Source organism: Apteryx mantelli, chromosome 3 (assembly GCF_036417845.1).
Source record: "Apteryx mantelli isolate bAptMan1 chromosome 3, bAptMan1.hap1, whole genome shotgun sequence".
Taxonomy (NCBI): domain Eukaryota; kingdom Metazoa; phylum Chordata; class Aves; order Apterygiformes; family Apterygidae; genus Apteryx; species Apteryx mantelli.
In genome coordinates, this window is record NC_089980.1 from 129,395,303 (window position 1) to 129,415,811 (window position 20,509).

General features: G+C 37.7%; 1 protein-coding gene across 1 annotated transcript in view; it reads right to left on the reverse strand.

Moving 5' to 3' along the window:
* Positions 1 to 20,509, reverse strand: part of LDAH (lipid droplet associated hydrolase) — a 132,910-nt gene that overhangs the window by 99,589 nt on the left and 12,812 nt on the right. The window contains exon 2 of the mRNA XM_067294346.1: positions 16,214 to 16,366. Within this exon, the coding sequence (XP_067150447.1) occupies positions 16,214 to 16,366 (153 nt within the window). The remainder of the gene's footprint in view (positions 1 to 16,213; positions 16,367 to 20,509) is intronic.

A 20,509-nucleotide genomic window follows, 5' to 3' on the forward strand; every position in this document is an offset into this window, starting at 1 on the left:
CATTTCAATCTATTTTTTTTTAATAACGCAAAACAGGGCAGGGCATAATATGGCCACAGCCATCTTCCACATTTCAGTGCTCTCTTTCCCATCTCCAGCCATGTTTACCTAATATATAACTGTTCTCAGCTGATGACTGAATCATGAAGTACAGTGACAGTAAGAAGTCCTTATAAAGTACCTGTGCAGCTTTGTATCAAGTACTATATGTAGCTCAAAGTGCTCTAATATTTTTTTGAGGAAAAGGGGATTTTTATCCTCTGATAAGTGGGATGTATACTTTAAACAGGTAAAAGATGAGATCCATAAATGCAAAACAAACTCCCTCTCCTCACTCTTCATAAGCATCTGATCATGGTAAAAGACATTTGTGCCCAGCGACAGGACGCGAGGCAATGGGCACAAACTGAAACACAGACGCTTCCATCTGAATATGAGGAAAAACTTCCTTACTGTGAGGGTGACAGAGCACTGGAACCGGCTGCCCAGAGAGGTTGTGGAGTCTCCTCCTCTGGAGATATTCAAAACCCGCCTGGACGCGATCCTGTGCAACGTGCTCTAGGTGACCCTGCTTGAGCAGGGGGGTTGGACTAGATGATCTCCAGAGGTCCCTTCCAACCTCAACCATTCTGTGATTCTGAGGGGTCAACTGCTAGAGCTGCTACTGATACTTTAAAATGCCTTGAAGGGGCATGACCAAGAACCACTGACACAAATGGAAAGGAAAATAACAGAAAGGTTTTAAAAGCAAAGATTTCTATAGAGAAATTATCAACACCTATGAATTCATTTCTTATTGAACTTCCAATTTCAATGGAGTTATTCCAGATTTGAAATGACTTAAGTGAATGCAGAGTAACAGTCCCTGTTCTTGAAAAGCCTGTTTCTACAATATGTATGTGGAGAATGCTTACCTACTAATACAGCTCAAACATATTTCTACAAATTCAGTTGTTTTATATGGTGTTAATTTAGCTGTTATCTGCCAAAACAGCAAACAAAAAAAGGAAAAGGATTTTTTCCCCCCTACCATTACAATAATAACTAATGGAGTTATTTGAATTTTAATATGCACAGTGGTCTATGATCAACAATATTTTGGGCTTGTCTATTGCAATCAAAATATTGTTCAATTCAAAAATTTTATTTTATTTTTAAAGGAAAAGAACTAGCAGGTTCATCACAAAGGCTCTGAGCCAACCCAGTGCTGCTTTGTGCTTTTTAAGGACCTCCCAGCACAACGAGACAATATTCTTTCACTCAGCAACTGTCAAAAACTGGAAACCACAAGTAAACGCAAGGTTAACCTTCAGGCTACTTCTGTTATTTGAATACCAGAACAATCCTCAGGCACCTCAGGGCACCTGAATCACTCATGCACGGCAGCGAATCTCAAGTTGCACTGAGTCACCTGAACCAAGAAGCACATCTTAAGCAGTTACCCTCAAACACAGTTTAAAATTAAGCACATTTATATTGTTCAGGAATCTTTTAAACAATAGCTGTAAGTAGAGAATGTAATGGAAAAAGACACCAAAGACAAATACAATAAATTGTATATTGTGTTAATTTGCTAAAGATTTCTAAGCATTTCACATGAAGATTAAGTTAAATGGACAATGAAGAATCTACAGTGAATTAGAATGCACTGGGGCACTTTATTTTACTTTGAAATTTCACTATCCAAAGAACTCCTTTCATCTTCTCTGCTCTTTCCCAAAGAGCACAAGCCATTTCATGCAGTTTTTCTGCATGAAACCCAAAGTCGTTCTGCTTTTAGTCTGAAGACCTTAAGAAATGAAAATCCGTTTCTTCCTTTGCTGATCTGTTCAAGTGGCTAATCACTCGCACAGTTAAAAATAGGAACATTACTTATTAACATGAATTTGCCTAGTTTTCACTTTCAGATAGTTTCTTGCTAGGGCTACCTGCATTAAATTGAGATTTTAAACACCCACCACTTCTTTCTTATGAAGACAGCAGTGGAGAGATGACAGTTTGTACAAAATAACCATTTGCCCCAGGATATTGTTGATACATAATAACTTCTGTCCTAATTTCACACAATTTCCTCTAAAAAGTGTCATAAGATCCAACGTAGTCCATTTTAAAATGAAATACATATTAGTATCTGAGCTGCTGCACTTCCAGAAAAAGAAGTTATCTACACTCAGAAAATGCAAATTTAAATACAGTATGCCATCAATGCAATTCAATCTAACTGCTTAATTCTTAATGCAAAACATATATGTAATGCTCATTAAAAAGTCATAGACCATAAATAATCCCCAGAGCAATGACAGCTTTTGTGGCTTACAAGTTCTCAAACACTGTGAATTCTTCTGCAATAGAAAATATTAATGTAAAATGTAAACTTTAACTGAGAGAACACTAGTATGAGATAATCCTACAGTAAAAAAACCACCCCAGATTTACTGAGGAACATACAGTGTGAACCACGACTGTGAAACTCTTGATGTGTATCTTGTTTTCTAACCTGAAAACACAGAGGAATCACCGCCCCCCATTCCTGACAGGGGTAGATCACACATATATGTATATACATATATATATATATATACACACACACACACACGTATCTTAATCAAATGAAACAGAGACTAAAGCACAAAATGAAAATAATTCTTAGAAGTTCTGGGCAGGATGTCTAAAAGGAAAAGGATTTAAGCAGGATACCGTGAAGGCTAAGGGGGGAAGGGAATGAAGGAAAAAAAAAGTTACATGTAGCTAAATCATCCAAAACAGCTAACTACAAGGCTTCTTGCACCTTCTTCCAAATCAAGCTGTTGGGTTTTGTGCACTGTCCTGTGAGGCATTCCCCAGGGTCTTCAGTCGTGTCTCCAGAAGTCTGACCATCTGCAGCAGCAGTAGCTGGCATTCAGCTGTGGTGCTTCATGCCTGGCTCTAACAGTTGCTGTCTCCTTTGGGACCTCAGCAGGACCGTAAAGAATAGAAGGAGCTACATGAATAGAAGGGAAATACCCAGCCAACAGTGGGCTTACAGAGAACTTTGAGGAACTGGAAAATATGCCAGCAATTACCATGAGTGTAATTTTAGAAATAATTCACAGTTTCAGTATTAAGTACATATGCAACAGTATTTACATGATAATCTGCTGCAACAAAACCAAATGCAGACTTTTTTTTTTTTTTTTTTTAAATGAGCAGCCATAAATCAAGCTTGAAATCCAGGGGTGCACAGCAGGACCACACAAAAAAAAAATCATTTTTGTGGCAATAACACTAACTGCCTCTTCGCAGAGCTGCCAAAGCTTCCAGCTCCAACTTGGAGAACCTAATTGACAAGTTCCTTGCTCAAGGAAACTTAATCTGCCTTTGGCTTCTGACCAACCACCATGGAAGAAGATGCAACTCTCCTCCGTTAATGAACGGAAAGCAGCCCACGCAGATGTCAGGAGGATTTAAATGGAGCATGCACAAGACACAATGATGTTCTCACCCTTGGGAAAAACTTGCAGAAACTGACACCGCAGCTGAGGATCAGGCCTTAAAAGGAAACATGCAGGTTTCCATGACATGTAGGGTCAAGGAATTTCAAATGAAACATGTCAAATAGCATTTGAATGATCATGATAAACTCATGTCAATTAAACTTTCACCTGTTTGCACATCTCAGACTGAAATTCGTCGTTCTGTATTCTGTTTATAGGCTGTACACCAGAGAAGCAACATCAGCCAAAGAGCAAACAATTACAAGGACCTTATGCAGAACCATATGTTAAATTGCTGTCTGATCCTCTGTAACTTTGGAATAATGAATTTGGCTGGAAAGAGACTTAATATATTTGCTTGAATTGTGAAAACAGGGACTCTCAGAAGGATTCAACCAGGTGCCTGCTGTAACATAGCTTATTACAGTGTTTTTTCCAAGAACAGATCTCATTTTTTCCCTTTATATATGTAGGTTTTAGTCTTGATAGAGCTATCAAGCTTGCATATAAGATTTTATTATACACATTCTTTAAATACATTTTACAGAGCAAATCATCTTTCCTGCTGTTCTCTATCTCATACTGTTCTACCTTTAGGACAAATGTGGGTTTGTTCACCTTTAAAGGGACCCCATGGATAGCCTAATAAACCTGAACTAAACTAACAGGACAGTTGCTTGCACCAAAGTGACAATTGTGCTGGAGGATTGTGAACAAAAATTCCCAGCAGGACAGTACATACCTATTTTCTCATATGAAAGATTAAGAGCATCTATCTAGGCAGATTAAAGTCTGAAATCCTGATTTTGCTCACTGCAGACCTGCTGGACTTTGACTGTGGTTAAGTAGTATTGCAATGGTGTAATGCACCATGAAATTCACAGATATATTTCAATATTTACCCTCTAATGTCTCAACCAGGTAAGACACATACATAAACAATTTAATTTTATTAATACTTTTTTCATAATTCCTATAATTACTGGTTCTTGGAAGAAAGTTAAGATTAAAGTTCCATTTTCTCCATAGTAGATGAAAAGATAAAACATTTAATTAGATCTCCTGGTGCACATCTGCATATGCAAAGTATCTTAAGTATCTGCTTATGCAGATAAAAACAGATATAACTGTTTTTAACACTCCTAGATGTGGTTGGTCTGTCTGATCCAAGAGGTACTATGACTGATCTTCACGAAGAGGCTGCAGCGAGACCCAGTGGGAAATTTGTAGTCAACTTCAGTGGAAGCAGAATTGAACCAACAGAGAACAAGTTCCTTGTGAAAGAAAACTGCAGAACAAAGGAAGTGTGCAGAAGAGGGACATGGGACTTGGTGTCAAATGGGTTCACAGCAAAGCTTCTGAAACACATCTGAGTAACAGAACAAAACCTTGATGAGACAACATCAGCAGGAAAGACAAAGAGAAGAACAACAATTCAAAAATAAGAAAACCACAGATTATTTGTTTCGTGCAGATAAATAGGTCTGCAGATTCTATCATTCTTGAATAATATACAAGTAGGCAGCAAACAAATTCAAAAGGCACCAAAAGTTACAACTGCAAATCTGTATTAGAGATTTGTCTACCCTGTACCATTGGTCAGAGGCACGAGAAAAGAAAAGTATAGGTTTGAGACTTTGGGTTTTTTTTATTTTCAAGATAGATTTTAATATAAAATATTTTATAAACAGGAAACAAAGCTACAGAGAACATGAACACAATTAATGTCAGAAAAAAGTCTGAAAATGTCTGCAACTTTTGCAGAAAGAAAAAAATTTACTGTGTGAGTAAAGAACATCAAGAGAATGCAACATTTGAAAGGAACGGTTTAAGGTGATTTTGTATTTGTTATCAGTTTTCAGAAATGGTAAGACAACATATGATAAACCAAGCAGTAAACCCAAGATCTACTAATCCACAAAACTCAGAAAAAAATTCTTAGCGTTAACACCACTGCATTTTTGATTGAGGAAAAAGAACTGGTAACAAGGATATTAGTACTGGTCCTGAGCAGATGTTCTGTGAAGTCTTTTTCAACTCAAACACTGTTTCATCCTTCACAAACACAGGAGAAGTATGTCATTGTTCACAAGCATGGATGTTTAGTCATTTAAGACCTACTGCAAAGAGCCTCTGCCTCAAGAGAAGGCTGTGATAACAGATATTAAAGATCTGAACCTTATAGGTTCTGGACATTTGACCAGTCTCCAGTAGAAAGGCATTATGTAAACACATATTTATTATTATGGGAGTTTTTAAATCCACCAAGAATGACCGGAGATTACTGTTCAATAATGGAAACCAGTGTGAAATTCTACAGCACACACGTACAAGAAAATGATACACCAACAGCTATGACTCACTGAGTTTCTACCTCTGCTATTTTGTCATAACCTAGATATTGAACGTAATGGGTCAAATTTATCTCCAATATAGCTTCAGTGATGCACAGGGACTACTATCTGGATGTAAATGAGTCTGCATGCTAACTAGACCTGAAAGGAGGTACAGGATTGACCTTTTGTAACCCTTAAAGAGATCACTAGGTCAAAGTATTTAATATCAGTACAAATCCCCATCAGCTCAGGCATTTCCACTAGCAGCAGGAAGGAAGGAAGTACATTATATACTGCTTTAAAAATTTTAATTGAATTACCTGTACATGATGCACAAGGAAAAACTGAATTTCCCTCACAGACAGTTCCTTTAGCAGGTCCTTCTTCCCTTCTGCTTCAGACCTCACATGATTAGAAATTTATCCTTTTTTTAAAAGGCAAATGAAACTACATACCCTAGAACATAACATTTCCATAATTCAGGACAATTCAAGCTTTGAATATTATAGGAGAGGGATTATTTCCTGATTATGCTGTGTGGCCCAGTTTGGCCAAAAGGACTGCTGTTTCCAAAGAATTCTCCCAGTATAAAAAGAGCACCTCATTAACAGGGAAAGGACATTGAGAGAAGCCTACAGATTGAGAAATTTCAGTAAGTCACTTCATTTATAACATCTGCCACCCAGATTTAGTAGAGTGAAATACTGTCAAGCACAGCTGGATCTTCAACCACCCTGTCATTACTCTGCCTCCTCAAACATGACAATCTCAAGTGTGCCAAACCCCCATCAGAGGTACTTCTGGAGCACTGGAAAATTCAACAAAAGTGGCATATTCCAAGCCTGGATCTGACATATAGGCTCCTCTTTGCATGAGGAAGTTTTTTATTTTTAATGAAACTTTTTTTTTTCTTTTCTAAAGACAATGGAAGCTCGTGGGATGACCCAGTAAACAAAGCACAACTGTCAGCATATTTTAAAATATTACTCACAAACAAGTAGCCCATAAGCAACAAAAATAACGGAGTCCAGTATCCTAAAAAGTACATTTTTCTGATATCTCATATGGGATAGCTGTATACCTTTCCTTCAGAAAGTACTCTATCAGGGTATCTATCTTCTATCCAAACTCTTATTTTTTAATGTCTTTGAGTCCTCCTCCTCTCAGCAAGATTTTGTTAATACTGACTGATGCGTTCAAAGTTTTATGGGGATTAAAAGTAGAAATCCAATAGGCACATACCTATCAGAATTATCTCCCAAGAATAATTTTCTCAAGAAGCCAAACTATTTAGCTCATTGAAATAAATAGGAACTTTGAGTCAAGTCCAAATAGCACATCTCATCGACAAATCCTCAAGCACTAGACACAGGAAGATTTCACTATTCTCATTTTACAAAAAGCAGAAAGCAGAAATAATGAACGGACAAGATAATCTACGCATGAAAGTTAAAGCATCACAAACCACTAGGAACTCCACCTATTGAGGTCTGCCAAAATGGCCTGGGTGAAGTTAGAATGATAGAAAGTTAACAGTACCATATATGCATTGTCATCTGAGAAAGTACATCACACGAGCAGCTGAAAACAATGACTGACCACATAATTAAGTCCATGGGCATGAATATTCACATTAGTGATAAATGTCTAGAAAAGCTGGAGGAAGGGGATTTGGAAGCATTAGAAAGGTGAGGGGGTTGATGGTTTTTGCTCCTGTTCAACAGCACAGATTGATAAAATATAGTCACGTGCAATAGACATCCCATGCAAGTATGTCAATCCAAAGTGTTCTGCTGTATTTATGTCTCACTGTAAAATAAAGCTGTGTTCTTATCACCTTATTTGCTTTATTGATCTGTTATTGTGGGGAAGGGGAAAAAACATGTTAACTTTCTCTCTATATAGACGATTTTACCTAGATCACTACACTACATGAGCTATGAAATCTAGTGTCATCTCTTCTCATTGTTTGTGATTCACCACATATATCTGGTACCAGAAGGTAAGAAAACCTTCTTTCCCACTGTCAACTTTTTATTCAGGAAAAAATGTTGTCAAAGCAATGTGAAATACAAATTCCCCATGTCAAAATCTGAGAACTCAGGGTCAAAGCCACAGAATTAGTAGCTTCATCTGAAGTCAGTGTGTAAACAAAAGCAGAAGTCACAAGGGAGGGGCATTCTCAGTGAATCACTACCACCTGGTGTGACTGCTGGGGTACCAGCTCCTTCCAGAGAAGTCTCAAGACCGAGCACATGAACACACATACATGCTCTGTGCATTACGGACTGACACCATAATTTAACAACAGAAAGCTCTGCAGTAAGTCCAGTTGAAGGAACTCCCACCTTCTTCCTCGACTGTCATTCCAACCCCCTTACCATGGCTCTCCAGCCCCTGAATTACACCAGCACAACTCTGTGGGGCCACGCTGTGAACACAAACAGGGAACTGCTACAGCTTAAAAAAAAGACCCTAGAAATAAATGTATGTATTTATTTAATTCACAGCATGATCTCTCAAACTATTGTTCTGGCATAGCTGAGGGGTGGAGTGGCACAGCGCGGTGGGAACAGGAATATGTTATGCCAGTATTGTTGACAAACATTTTGGATTGTGAAAATATGGCCTTAGGAAGTTTTCTAAGTGCTCCAAGCATTAGACTCTTAGATTTCCAGTGCCTGGTGGGTCTTAATACACACTCTACAAACAGTTTTCAACTTCCACACTACTTTAGACTCAGCAAGTCTGCTTTAAAGCTTAGCTGATTGTTCTAAAAGTTACCTGAAAGCAAGAGCTCTGCCAACACCCCAGTCCTGCCACCCACACTCTCCTTACAGACTGTCCAAACCCAACTGGAGGTTCAACTACTTAAGAGTCTCACCTGCTAATACAACAAGGAATGGTAGAAGCTTTCCAAGAAGGATCTGACTGCTTGATGTTTATCACCCAAGATCATTACATAGACAGGTGGGATATAGGAAAAGATGACCTCGACAGGTTTAGGTACACCAGCTAGCTTTCCCAGAGCCATCCTGAAGAGCAGCCCAGCAGGCAAGTAATACATTCAGGCATCAAGTGGTTGCTTCAAGTCCTAACCTATAGCTATCTGAGACAAAAAACAAAAAACAAAACAAAACAAAAAAAAAAAAAAAAAAACACAACAACACACCCTACGTGCACACACAAGAGGAGATCCTGCTCAGTTCTTTGAATATAGACATTTCCCTTCAGGACAGAATTCTAGATGCAAGACTAAGACATTCTCCTCTGTTTCCTGCTGATTAGCCCCGAACACAACTGAAGTGTGCCAGTTTGAGTAACTGCTATTCTGAGGTACTTAATTCTCCACATGACTTGTCAAAGAAGCCAAGACAAGGCTCTCCAGTTGATTCCCTGCACCAAGTATATTAAATAACATCACCTTAATTTCTGAGCACATAAATTCCTGTTCCTCTCCATCTCATTTCCTCAGCTGAGGATTGGTAATAGCAGCACTGCTCTATTGGGAAAGGTATGGTGAAAATAAGCATAGCTAATGGAATGTGCATGCAATTCCCTGTAACTTATACTAATGGAGATCAGTTAAGATAAATATATAGAGCACAATGTTAATATGATTGAAAATACACATCCATATAGAAAAATTTGATATACATACAGTAGAGAAATAGTCAATGCTTATATATGCATTCAGACAATACCTGAAGCCTGCCTAGTACATCGTATAGCTGGCTATTACAGCAAAAAACTTCAAGACAATATAACATTTATTCTAATCTTTAAAATAGCTCCATCTTCTGGCATACTCTTTCCATACTACGTTTAAGTACCATATTTCATTCCTTATCAATTTTTAGTTCTATTTGGTACCAGACAACTCAAACGTAATTTCAGTGTTAAGGTACTTAACGTGCAGTGGGCCCGTGAAGTCAAATAAAAAAGGGTAGCTTAAATTACAGCTCTTGAAACAGTGGATAGATCTATTCAAGTATTTACCTAAGATCATCCACATGTTAATACTACCTTTTGAGGGTACCCCAAAACCACACCAGATCAGAATCCCTGCCTGGACAGGGCCCTCCCTGTCCCTTCTGGACAGGAAGCCTGGAAGGCCAGCCCATGAGTCCGACTCCTCCGTAGGCAGGATCACCCTGTGGCAGTGCCCATCCCTGGCTACTGACCACACAAACACCAAGGAGTTTATGCTCCACCCAGAACTCCTGTGCCTAGGAGTTAAAAAGTCATATTTCCTCCTACCCTCTCCGTTCATTGTCAGTAGCGTTCCTCCTTCCTCCAGCTGTATTTTAAAGCAAATGGTGAATACTGCTCTGCCTTGGGGGAGGAAATGATGGCACCTGGTTTAAAAAACTAGAGTCTAAGAGGATGGGGGAACCTTCCTCAAGTGACTCAAATGGTCTCTACTCCAAAATCAGATTACGCTTCACACGCACAGTTCTGCTCTTTTTTCTTCTTGTTGGTTTGCTCATGCATTAGATACCAACATTCGACATACAGGATTCTGGATTACATTCTGGTCAAGGTATGCAGAAGCTAGATACTGCAACCCAATTTGCTGATACTACGACCCCTTATTAGATCCAATGCAGTCCTTGCTGATGAGTAGTTACAACATACAGGTTACATATCAACAAGCACATTTAAGCACATGAATTTTGTTTAAATTAAAGCATACCCTAAAGTCTTACTTAAGAAAGAATTACAGTAAATGCATGCTTTGTGTGCTTTGTAGAATCAGGCAACAAAACCTTCTATTAATAAGCAAACCCCTGAGTCTTAGTGGTGGTAGTAGTTCCTTCAGTAGACCTCTGAAGAACTATTCATTCCAACGACTGCTCAGCAGAGGTAATTTCAGGAAAAGCTGTTTTAGTGGGAGGAAAAAACAAAACAAAACACAAAGGAATTCAGCTTCAGGGCTATGAAATTAGTTTTAATGCAAAATATTATTACACGGTGATTCAGCTTTTCTTGTGCATATGCTGATGCAGATGATTGGTAAAGATCAAAACAGCAGGTGGAAAAAAAAGCCAGATAATGTGTCAAAAATTTTTCAGAGTCCCTACATTACAGTCAAAAACAGAACTTCGAAGACTTTAAAGCAAGCAGGAAGTCTCACTTCAAGGGAAAACACATTAAAGACACTTTTCATAATCTGGGTAAATTGTTTGCAGTATTTTCACTGTTGAAAGATAGCTGAGTAGTCTTTGTGACAGTAGTTCTGCTGAAGTACATGTAACTACTCCTAGGAGAAGACGAGAATCCAAGTCCCAAAAGACAGCTGCAGTGCCCTACAAGTTTCAGTTGTGCAGGAAGCCATAAGCAACTCTTGACTTGGAAGATTAGCTCATAAGATTAAATCTTTGTACTTAAAAAGTGTGTGTTTAAAGTCTATGAGGACTGAAACACCAAGTCACTGCATGAGTTGGTAAAACAGTATAATGATCCAATAACCCAGCTGCAATCAAACTGCAAGCAGGCAGATCAAAAAACTTGGCAAGCATAGGGAGTACTCTGCATGCATGCCAAAGAACTGAATTTTGAAAATATTTCTCTATATTAATGAGCTAAACTCATGTAGCATGCTTTACCACAAATAAAAGTTATTTACATTACACATTATCAACCGTGAACTAAGTTTCCTGAGTACAAGACTGCATATAACAAAATTGCACACTTTACAGCAATAGAAGCAAAAGTTATGATGTCTGGAAGGATGGTATGGCAATGTACTCCCACAATGAAATGCAAGAAAAACTTTGTGATGGTTTAGCTAAACAGCACAGTGGTTTTAAAATTTGTACTGTATTTATTTACAAAGTTAAATGTTTCACAAATACACAGACACAAATAGACAGATACTCTTAAAACAGTACAAAAAAAATCCATTACGCTCTGTGGATCCTGGTTTCCAATGAACCCAAGCAGTGTTAAATATTGCTGTAGTAGATTTTATACTTCATTGCTAATTTTACACTTAGCAAACATTGCAAAAGGAAAAAAATAAACCTTTATGACATAAGGGGAAAAAAGCAATACCTGTCCTTTCCATAACGCTTACATTTCCAGAAAACCATGGACCTGATTCTTCAACTAGCATACATTTAATTTTACTCTCATAAGTAAATCTCATTGGTTTTAACAGAAAAGAATTCGTATTAGTAAAGATAGACAAGTATATACATGTATTCAGGACTGAGGACAAATCATGCCTTTTACACAGTAATTAATTCAGTAAACACAATACTACTCCTAACACACAGATTTTGCTTACACAGGGGAAAAAAAGGTTACCGAGCAAAAAAGTACATGTTAAGCATACTTTAACTGTAAAATTTTACTATAAATGTATATAGAGACAGGCATATATAAAAATGTTTGCTTGCTGTAACTAAATGAGATTAAACTCCACTGAACTTCCTGTATTTTAGTTGCATCAGGCATAGTTAGCTATCAGTTCTTGGGAGGCAGCATCCTGCCTCATTTAAAGTCAATAGAAATTTTGCCATCAGTTTCCGAGTCAAAGAAAGTTTTGGAGACAGCTTCCTCCTCCCCGCCCCATCACTTTTTTTTGTTTTTATAAACAAGAGCAAAAAGAAATCTCCCCCATTATGAAAAAATTTGACTAAACAGTGAAAAGGACACAAAGACGCAGAATATATTCTCAAATCTTTTGCAACAGTTAGATTCCCGCAGGAGGGGAGACTTTTATTACCTTTCCGTTCTATATTCGACCCTCCCCAGCACCACTGTATCATCTGATTACAAGCAAAGAAAATCATATGCTTGAATTTCCTTAAGAGTGGAAAAGCATGTACCAGGTCACTTTAATAAGCAGAACAATCCATCAGGTACAGTAGGACTAACCATGCTCAGTTCAGACCAGTGATTACTTGGCTGCCCATACTCTCCGTTTTGAGGGAGAGTTGTCCTAGCCTGGATTCTTCTGCCACCGACCCGTATGGAGCTATCCTTTTGCCCTTCTTTCCTTCATTTCACAAAGAACCATGACTAGCAATACATGCCTTTCAAGCGTGAAAATTGCTGGACTCCAGAAGGGCTCCGCATTTCATACTCGGGAAGTCACAAAAGCATGAGGGGAATGCTATCTAATTCTTACAGTTTAGGTATAACAATATGTTGCCAGATGGGGTCATCTGTCCAGATCTCTCCCAGGGCTGCATTTTATGTGTCCAGCCAATAACAGTCTTCCCTAAAGGCTAGAAATGAGGCATACACCAAAGCAGAAAAAAGAAAGTGAGAGGCACCAGCATTTGATTTATGAGAAGCAAAATTGCATTATTTTATGCCAGTTTCCAGTTAACTCCCTGCAAGTCAAAGCAAGGAGCTTAGGTCTTATGTTTGGCTTGATTCACTCATGAATTTTGATATCTACAATGGAAACTGCAACATCATGCTTTTATCCTCACCACATTTTTGAGGTAAGAGGGGGTTTAGGTTTGCTCTTCTAATAAGAAACTGCAACATTGCAACTGTAAGGGACTTGGCAGTCATCTCACAGTAACACATATAAGAACAAAAAGCTTAAACCAAGTCATTCTAGGTAAATACCTTAAAAAATAAAAAGCCAACTCTCTTGATCCAGTTTCAAAATTAAATATCAACTAGCAATAATATATATTACTAGATACACTTTATTTTTGTAGGTAAGGTATGTCAGACAGGATATGATTTTTCCCAAAAGCATGCCAGTAAATGAAACATTTCTTTTACAGGACAGGAAAAATACAAAAAGAGGGAGGGGGGGAAAAACCCTTAAAGATCCTAGTCAGATTGTCAGAAGCGTTAAAAAGCTTCTTTGTGTTTACACATTGTTAGGGAATAAACAGAGGAAAGCATAAAAGAGAAATGTGGTTCCCAGGTATACAATTTAATGCTGTAAATTCTTTTCCTAACACTTTCCATTTATTTATTGTTGCCAGTGCTATTTCAGTTCTTCCTGATCAGGAAGAGGAACCACACAAACACACAAGATGCAGCCTCTCTCCTAAAATGACTTAGTGTGAAGCAACACAACTAGAACCTTCAACAAATTGCAAGTGGGGAAAAAGCAGAAAAGACAAGGAAGCAGAAATAAAACCAGCACTATTACATGGGGTAACTAACAGAAGCTTTCTTCAGAATAATAGCAGTAGCTTTTCCAAACTTCAACATATACCCTCTTTGAGTGGTTTTGAGTACTAACAAGTCAAACAAGTTAGAAGTCAAGTCAAATGCTCTGCCTGCTTCGGTAGCTTTTAGGACTTCTTCCTTCAGTGATGTTCAGGCCACATAAAGATGCTCTCTTGGGACAGAATAAAATCTTGCCTAATTCATCATATGCCAAAGCGAACCTAAGGTGGCAGGCAAGGATACTGGAGTGGAAGGCAGGCCCTTCAGGAACACAACCCCAGGTCATTACTGCAATTTCAAGGGGAAAATGACATTAAAGGAAGTATTTGCAGTTGTACTAGAAAGCTATAGGCATTTCAGATTTTAGGGCAATGTTGCCAAAAACTAGTTTTTAACTAGTTTTTTATTGATTTTATGCATCACATACTATTTGGTGGGGTTTTCTTTTGTTCTTGCAAATCCAGCTCCTGGAGGCAGAAATCTTTTTCTTTAAAAGAAAAGCTTTTAGCTCTCAGTGGGGAAGAAAATCTTGAACACAAATAAAAACACGTCTAGAATTTGGGAGAGCAGGACCTGCCTCAGTATTACCCTTGCTAACACTGCAAGGGCAAGAAGCCAATCACAATTAAAATACAAACTGTTCAGGAGCAAAAGGAAGAGGTGAATAGGAAAGAAGGATTAAGGAGGGAGCTGGTATGACAAGACAGATCAGAGCAGAAAAGAAAAAGGAAAATGCACAAGATCTGAAAGAAAGGGAAACAATGTGTTGAGCAGTACCTTGGGAAAAAATCTCTCTCCTTCTGTCAGCATACTCATAAGCACACCCTTGCTTTCCTGAACATCAATATTTATTACTCCTTAAAGAAAACATTGATATCAGCTTATCCTCAGTCAATATTTGCACTGCAAGTCAAAAAATATATATAATGATCACCTCAAGAGCAATAAAAACCTACTTATTATATAATCACTAAATGAAGGGTTAAAATGACATCTTGGTCGTTCTGTGGTCAATCTGTAATTGCTAGACGATAACAAGCACTGTAAATAAAACAGTGTCCACAATAGTGTCATTCAACTTATTACTTTTACATGTAAAAAGTTCTTTGATTTTCTGCTTTCTGGTTTATGCTAGCAACAATAATCTCCTGTTCCTAGTCCCTTAACCTAAATGGTTGTTAAATGCTGGAGGGAAAGCCAAGAGGCCTCAGCTACTCTATTTGGTTACTGCCTACCAGAAAGTACCCTCACCATCATTCATTATTTCCTAACTCAGTTTCTTAGCAGACTAAGGGTTGTGTTGTTGTTGAGTTTTTTAAATTGTCTTCTCAAAACAGAGAGCTTCCAACTTGTTACCAACATAATTCTGAAAATAAGAGTAAAAACACAAATCAGCCGTATTCTAAAGGTTCCGGACCACACACAAACAAACAGAAGCACTCTGAACATTGCCCTGATGTCTATTTCTGGATATCCATCTAGTTAATATATCACGTGAAGTCTCCACAGAAGTGTTTTGCAGGAAATGCATCGAACCAGAACGGAAGCATTAGAAATCTACAAACTCTACTAAACCAGTGAAATAGTCTCAGTATCTGTGCTTTGGCTAGGCTCAAGCCTACTTTTGCTAATAGCAGAACTCCTACCGACTTCAATGAATTGAGGATTTCCCCATTAATTTCAACTTAGAGTATAAGAAAGTGTAAAACTTTCATTTTAAGATGACAAACTTTAAATGTAACTGAGACATATATGACACTCATTTATTTAAAGAGGCTTATCATAGACATTCAAGTGCAAAAATTTAAGTTAATAATCATTCCCTATACTTAAAAAAAATTACTGTATCTAACAGTCTCTTAAATATTGCAACTTTCATCTTCGAGTAGGCATACAAGGCTGACGTCGCAGGACCACTTTAATGTGCAAGAGATAAAGGGAAAGAGACCAAGAAAAAAAAAAAAGTGATGCTGTCAGTGAACAAACATCACGCAGTAAACAAATGAGACATCCTAATTTCTCAGCTTTATTAACTTAAGGCACTGGTACGGATAACAGTTGTAATCAAATATAACAAAGAAATTACACCATTACAAGGCTATCAGTTTCTAGGCATACCTATCTGCCAAATTCTACAATTTAGCTAGTGATTTTTTTTTTAAACACATTAAAATCGAGCATTCCCATTCCACTTCATCACATTTCTAGACTTCTTAAAAACAAACAAACAAAAACACACAAAAAAACACTTACCAGGAATAATCATGAATAGCAGCCTTGGTAGATTTTTACTTTCATCTTTTGAGAGATCCTTCCAGGGCCCGCACTTTAAGACATGCGTAGCAGCTCCACAACAGTAAATAAATTCTTCATGTAATGGGACTGGCTCTTCCGACCTCATGTTTGCTGTTAGACAGAGTAAGATAATATTATAAGGTACCAGCAAATATTTACCTAGCTAGCTCTGTACCATTACACCTTCCCCAATTTAACCATAGAATAATTAAAAAAAACAACCCTCTCCCCCAATAGCTGTCACCCCTAGTAAACAGAAGCTCAGTTCAATATTTGAGGCTTTAATAGGCTGTAGACGTTTATACACATCATTACTGTGTGAGGGAAAGTATCTTTCATATTTTGTCATAAAAATATATGGTGATGAACTGGACTATAATGCTTATTCTATCTAAGGGCAAATAATTTTATATTTGTTTATTCTGTCTAGTGAAAAGATCCAAGTGAGACCTATTGGAAAGCAAACATAAGAAGAACCACCTAACAAGCAGAACTGTGGCACGAATGTCCTCAGAAGCTGTACAGACCCCAACTATGGGAACATAGTGCCTCAAAGTACAACAGCAGCAGCAAAGGTCTGAGGCCACAGCAGACGGGCTAGCCACTAGGATGCCTCTCAGCAGCAGGTGGGATCTCTGACTTAACTCCAGCAGAACTCACTTCTCTAGAAATTTTCAAAGAATTAAAGGAAAAGTCTTTGAAGGTGAAAGCTATTCAAGATTTGATCAACTTGAGCAGATTTTTATGTCCATCTGCACAGCTTTTCTCAAATTATTTGGTTGCCCAAATGTAATGATGGGAAATAAAACAGTACACTACAGCATTAAAAAAAAAAAAAGGCATCACATTCATCAGTTCAAATATTTATCATACACAAAGTGCTCGTGTCCTGCTAAAATATCACTTTGGAACTGGCTGATTAACCACACTCCCTCATCACCCCTTTAGTTTAAAAAAAAAAAAAAAAGTCTCCTCAGTCTCCTCATCAAGTGACTAGTTATGAATTCAAATGTCATCAGGATGAACTATGACACACACGAGCATCTGCCAAAATGAGCATTTACCAGGGGCTAATAGGTGCAATTACCAAATGAAGAGTCAGCAGCCTGCCCTTGTTTCTGCACAGTTACACACATGCTCCACTTGCAACCAAGACCGGTGCTCGGCAAGTCAGCAAGGCTCCGCGCAACAACTGCGAGGGTTGTTTAAGGTCTATAAAATACCTCTAATCTGGTAAGAGCCGTATTTCAGGCTTCTGACAGCAACAGGTCTGTCTTAAGCAGGGCTGAAGAACTTGGTTAAATTTTGTGGGAATGGCTATGAATTTTAATCCAAAAGATGACTATCTATAATGGAAAAGGCTGTCCAATTTAACTATCTGTTTCTGATAAAAAGTGTCTAACTTTTAGGATGTACTGGGTAGAGACATTAAAGTTGACTGAAATATACATGCTATATAAAGATAAAAATGTAACAAGATAGTAAGCAGAAAAAAAAAAAAAGGCTTATACACCAGCAATTTTCAACCCTCAAACATGCAGCCACTGCAAGACAACTTATTAGTAAGCCTCATTTTGAAATGAGAATACAGAAGCACAACCATCTAAATATTATTTAAGGAGAAGATTGCTATCTTTCCTGAGTCCAAAAACCATTATTTAGTTTATGATTTATACGGGAGCAATGCATCACCACATGGAATCAGGAGACAGAATTCAAACAAGATAAGCATACAATCAAATGACATGCAACAGAAAATACTGCAATAACTGGGTAATATTTTTGTGTACCACGATAATCTTTAAAACATCAAACATATCTAGTTAAGAATAACATTAACCCTTTCAAATTTCTTTACTAAGTGAAAAAGAACCATTCGTTTTTGAGTACCAGGATCGAAGTTCTATTTCCTAATTGCTTGGTGAAGTTTTGAGCCGGAAAATTGAAGAATAAGTAGTACAAAGTGTTACTGATAACAAGCTTATTCAACTATTGTACTAAAACACTACACTCTAAATAGAGACTCTCAAAGCATCTATACCACTTGTATGGTGAAGCATCTGTTAGGAAACAAAGAAATTCAAAGCCAAACAGCCAGAGTTTCCAGGATCAGCTATGGGAGGAGGGCAGGAAAATTGTCAGTGCTACAGGAGCAGACCTGAAATTAAGCTGTATATAATGATGCTTGACTACATAAAAAGTGCACTTGTAGAAACAAAATCTCCTTTCTTCCCTCAATTTGCATTTGAAGTTTTGAAAGGTTGGAGCTAAACAACGTGCAATACGGAGGAGTCAGATTTTGTTAATTTAAAACAAAGCTTCAAGTAACTTGGAGGAAGAAAAAAAAAAAAGAAAAGAAAAAAAGAAAAAATACAATGCAAACAGAGAATGCTTCTGAAGGGAGGGGAGTTCAATGCTTTCAAAATACTTTCAATTACAGCATAATTCTCTGGATGAAGCTTTTTTCCACCTCCCTACTCTCCCCCCCCCAAATTATTTTAATTGCGAAGGAGACATATTTATTGCTTCATTATTCTCCATGTTACCTTTTTTAATTTACAGTGACTAGAATAAAAATAATTGAAGCAAAGGTTGTCAAACTAAAATAAGGTAAATTTTGCAATGCATTATTTAATTCTTCATTACTTAAAGCTGAAAGAAGTTAAGAGCATCTCTGACAGAAAAACCCAGTTATGTCAACAACCAATACACATATTCAGTCTCTCAGTCCTTTTCTGAGGTGTTTACAATCCAGGAAGCAAAATTTGTAAGTCCTTATTCACAAAAGTAGGTTGCATATGAAGTTTCTGATTATGGACCAATAAAATCAGTTACAAAGTTTCATTTGAGACTGATTTCACTGAAGAACTCCAATGGGAAATCCCACTGACAATTCTTCATTCATAAGTAGCACTTGCAAGATAAGGTCATAAACTAAATAATACAAAAAGAAGGTAAGTAATATATTTTAGATTGGAGTGGTAGGCTTTTTGGCTTCACACTGACTCTTGTAGTGGCTCTGTTTCAGTTTTTAACATATCTTCTGATTTCTAATACGCACGATATTGCAATAACAGGAAGCAAGACTGCACACTAGAGAAGAAAATGATGAACAGTTAAAAAAACTCGCAAACGTGTCTACTAAGTTTCTGAAAGAAGCTGCCCTCTTGAGATAATCCCAGAAGTTTCCCAGTATCAACTCTACACAATAGCTAAGGGTATTTTATTTATTTATTTACTGTGGAGGAATTATTTATATTTTTTGCCTTTGGTAACACAAATAGAGAAAAATATGGAGAGAATACAGTGAAGACATGACTGGTGGGATTTTCACCAGGGTTATCACTCTGGTGGGGTGGGGAAGGGAACAGAGCTAGAGAAAGAGACATGACTGTAGGAAATCAGGCCCCTTTACCTCCCATGGAATATTTTCTCCCTTCTCTCCAAGCCCTTTCCCATAAACTCATTAAACAATGAAAAAAAATATTACAAGAAAGGCCTAGTAAAGACAGACATGGCTCAAAGTTTTGCTGTAATACATAAATACAGGTTACTGGTTACAGCTTTAGCTCTAGATTAACACACCCTTAATGCAGGTGTCTACCTAGAGGCAAGCTCCTGTTCCAGGATAGAGAGATCTAGGCTACAGTAGATGGCCTGATTAATGAGCAATCCATGGCATCAGTCCCTAGGTTTCAACCTCAGGATGAGATAAATCACTGGTGATAAAGCCTATAAGGAGAACTCAGACACACACCTCTGACATACAGGCATTTACACACCAGCATCGATACTTAGGTGTCTTATGACTGATCTGGATTCCACCTACTGTCACTGTTTCAGATGACAATATTCTGGAAAGAGAGTTATCCATAAGGAGTAGATTACTTCTGCCATATGACTAGGTTCTTTGTATACATCCTTGTTGCAGACTGGTCCAAAGTAATAGTAAAGCCAACCTTCCTTTGCACACATGGTGCTTAATGATTTATGCAGCAGTCCTGACAGCATATCAACTGCTCTGTCCTATAGTATTACTTGGACTCAAGGCTTAACTTGAAAGATCATTTAGAAATCACAACATTTTTGATATGTATCCAAAATAGTGTTTAATGAAAGAATTATCACAAACTTAGTTAACACTGCATAATGTAACCTGAGTGAGATATTATACAGCAGGCGTGGGCACACTTTCCAGATGCTGGATTAAGATTTGACCTACAAACAATCCAATCACAACACAGGACAAACAGG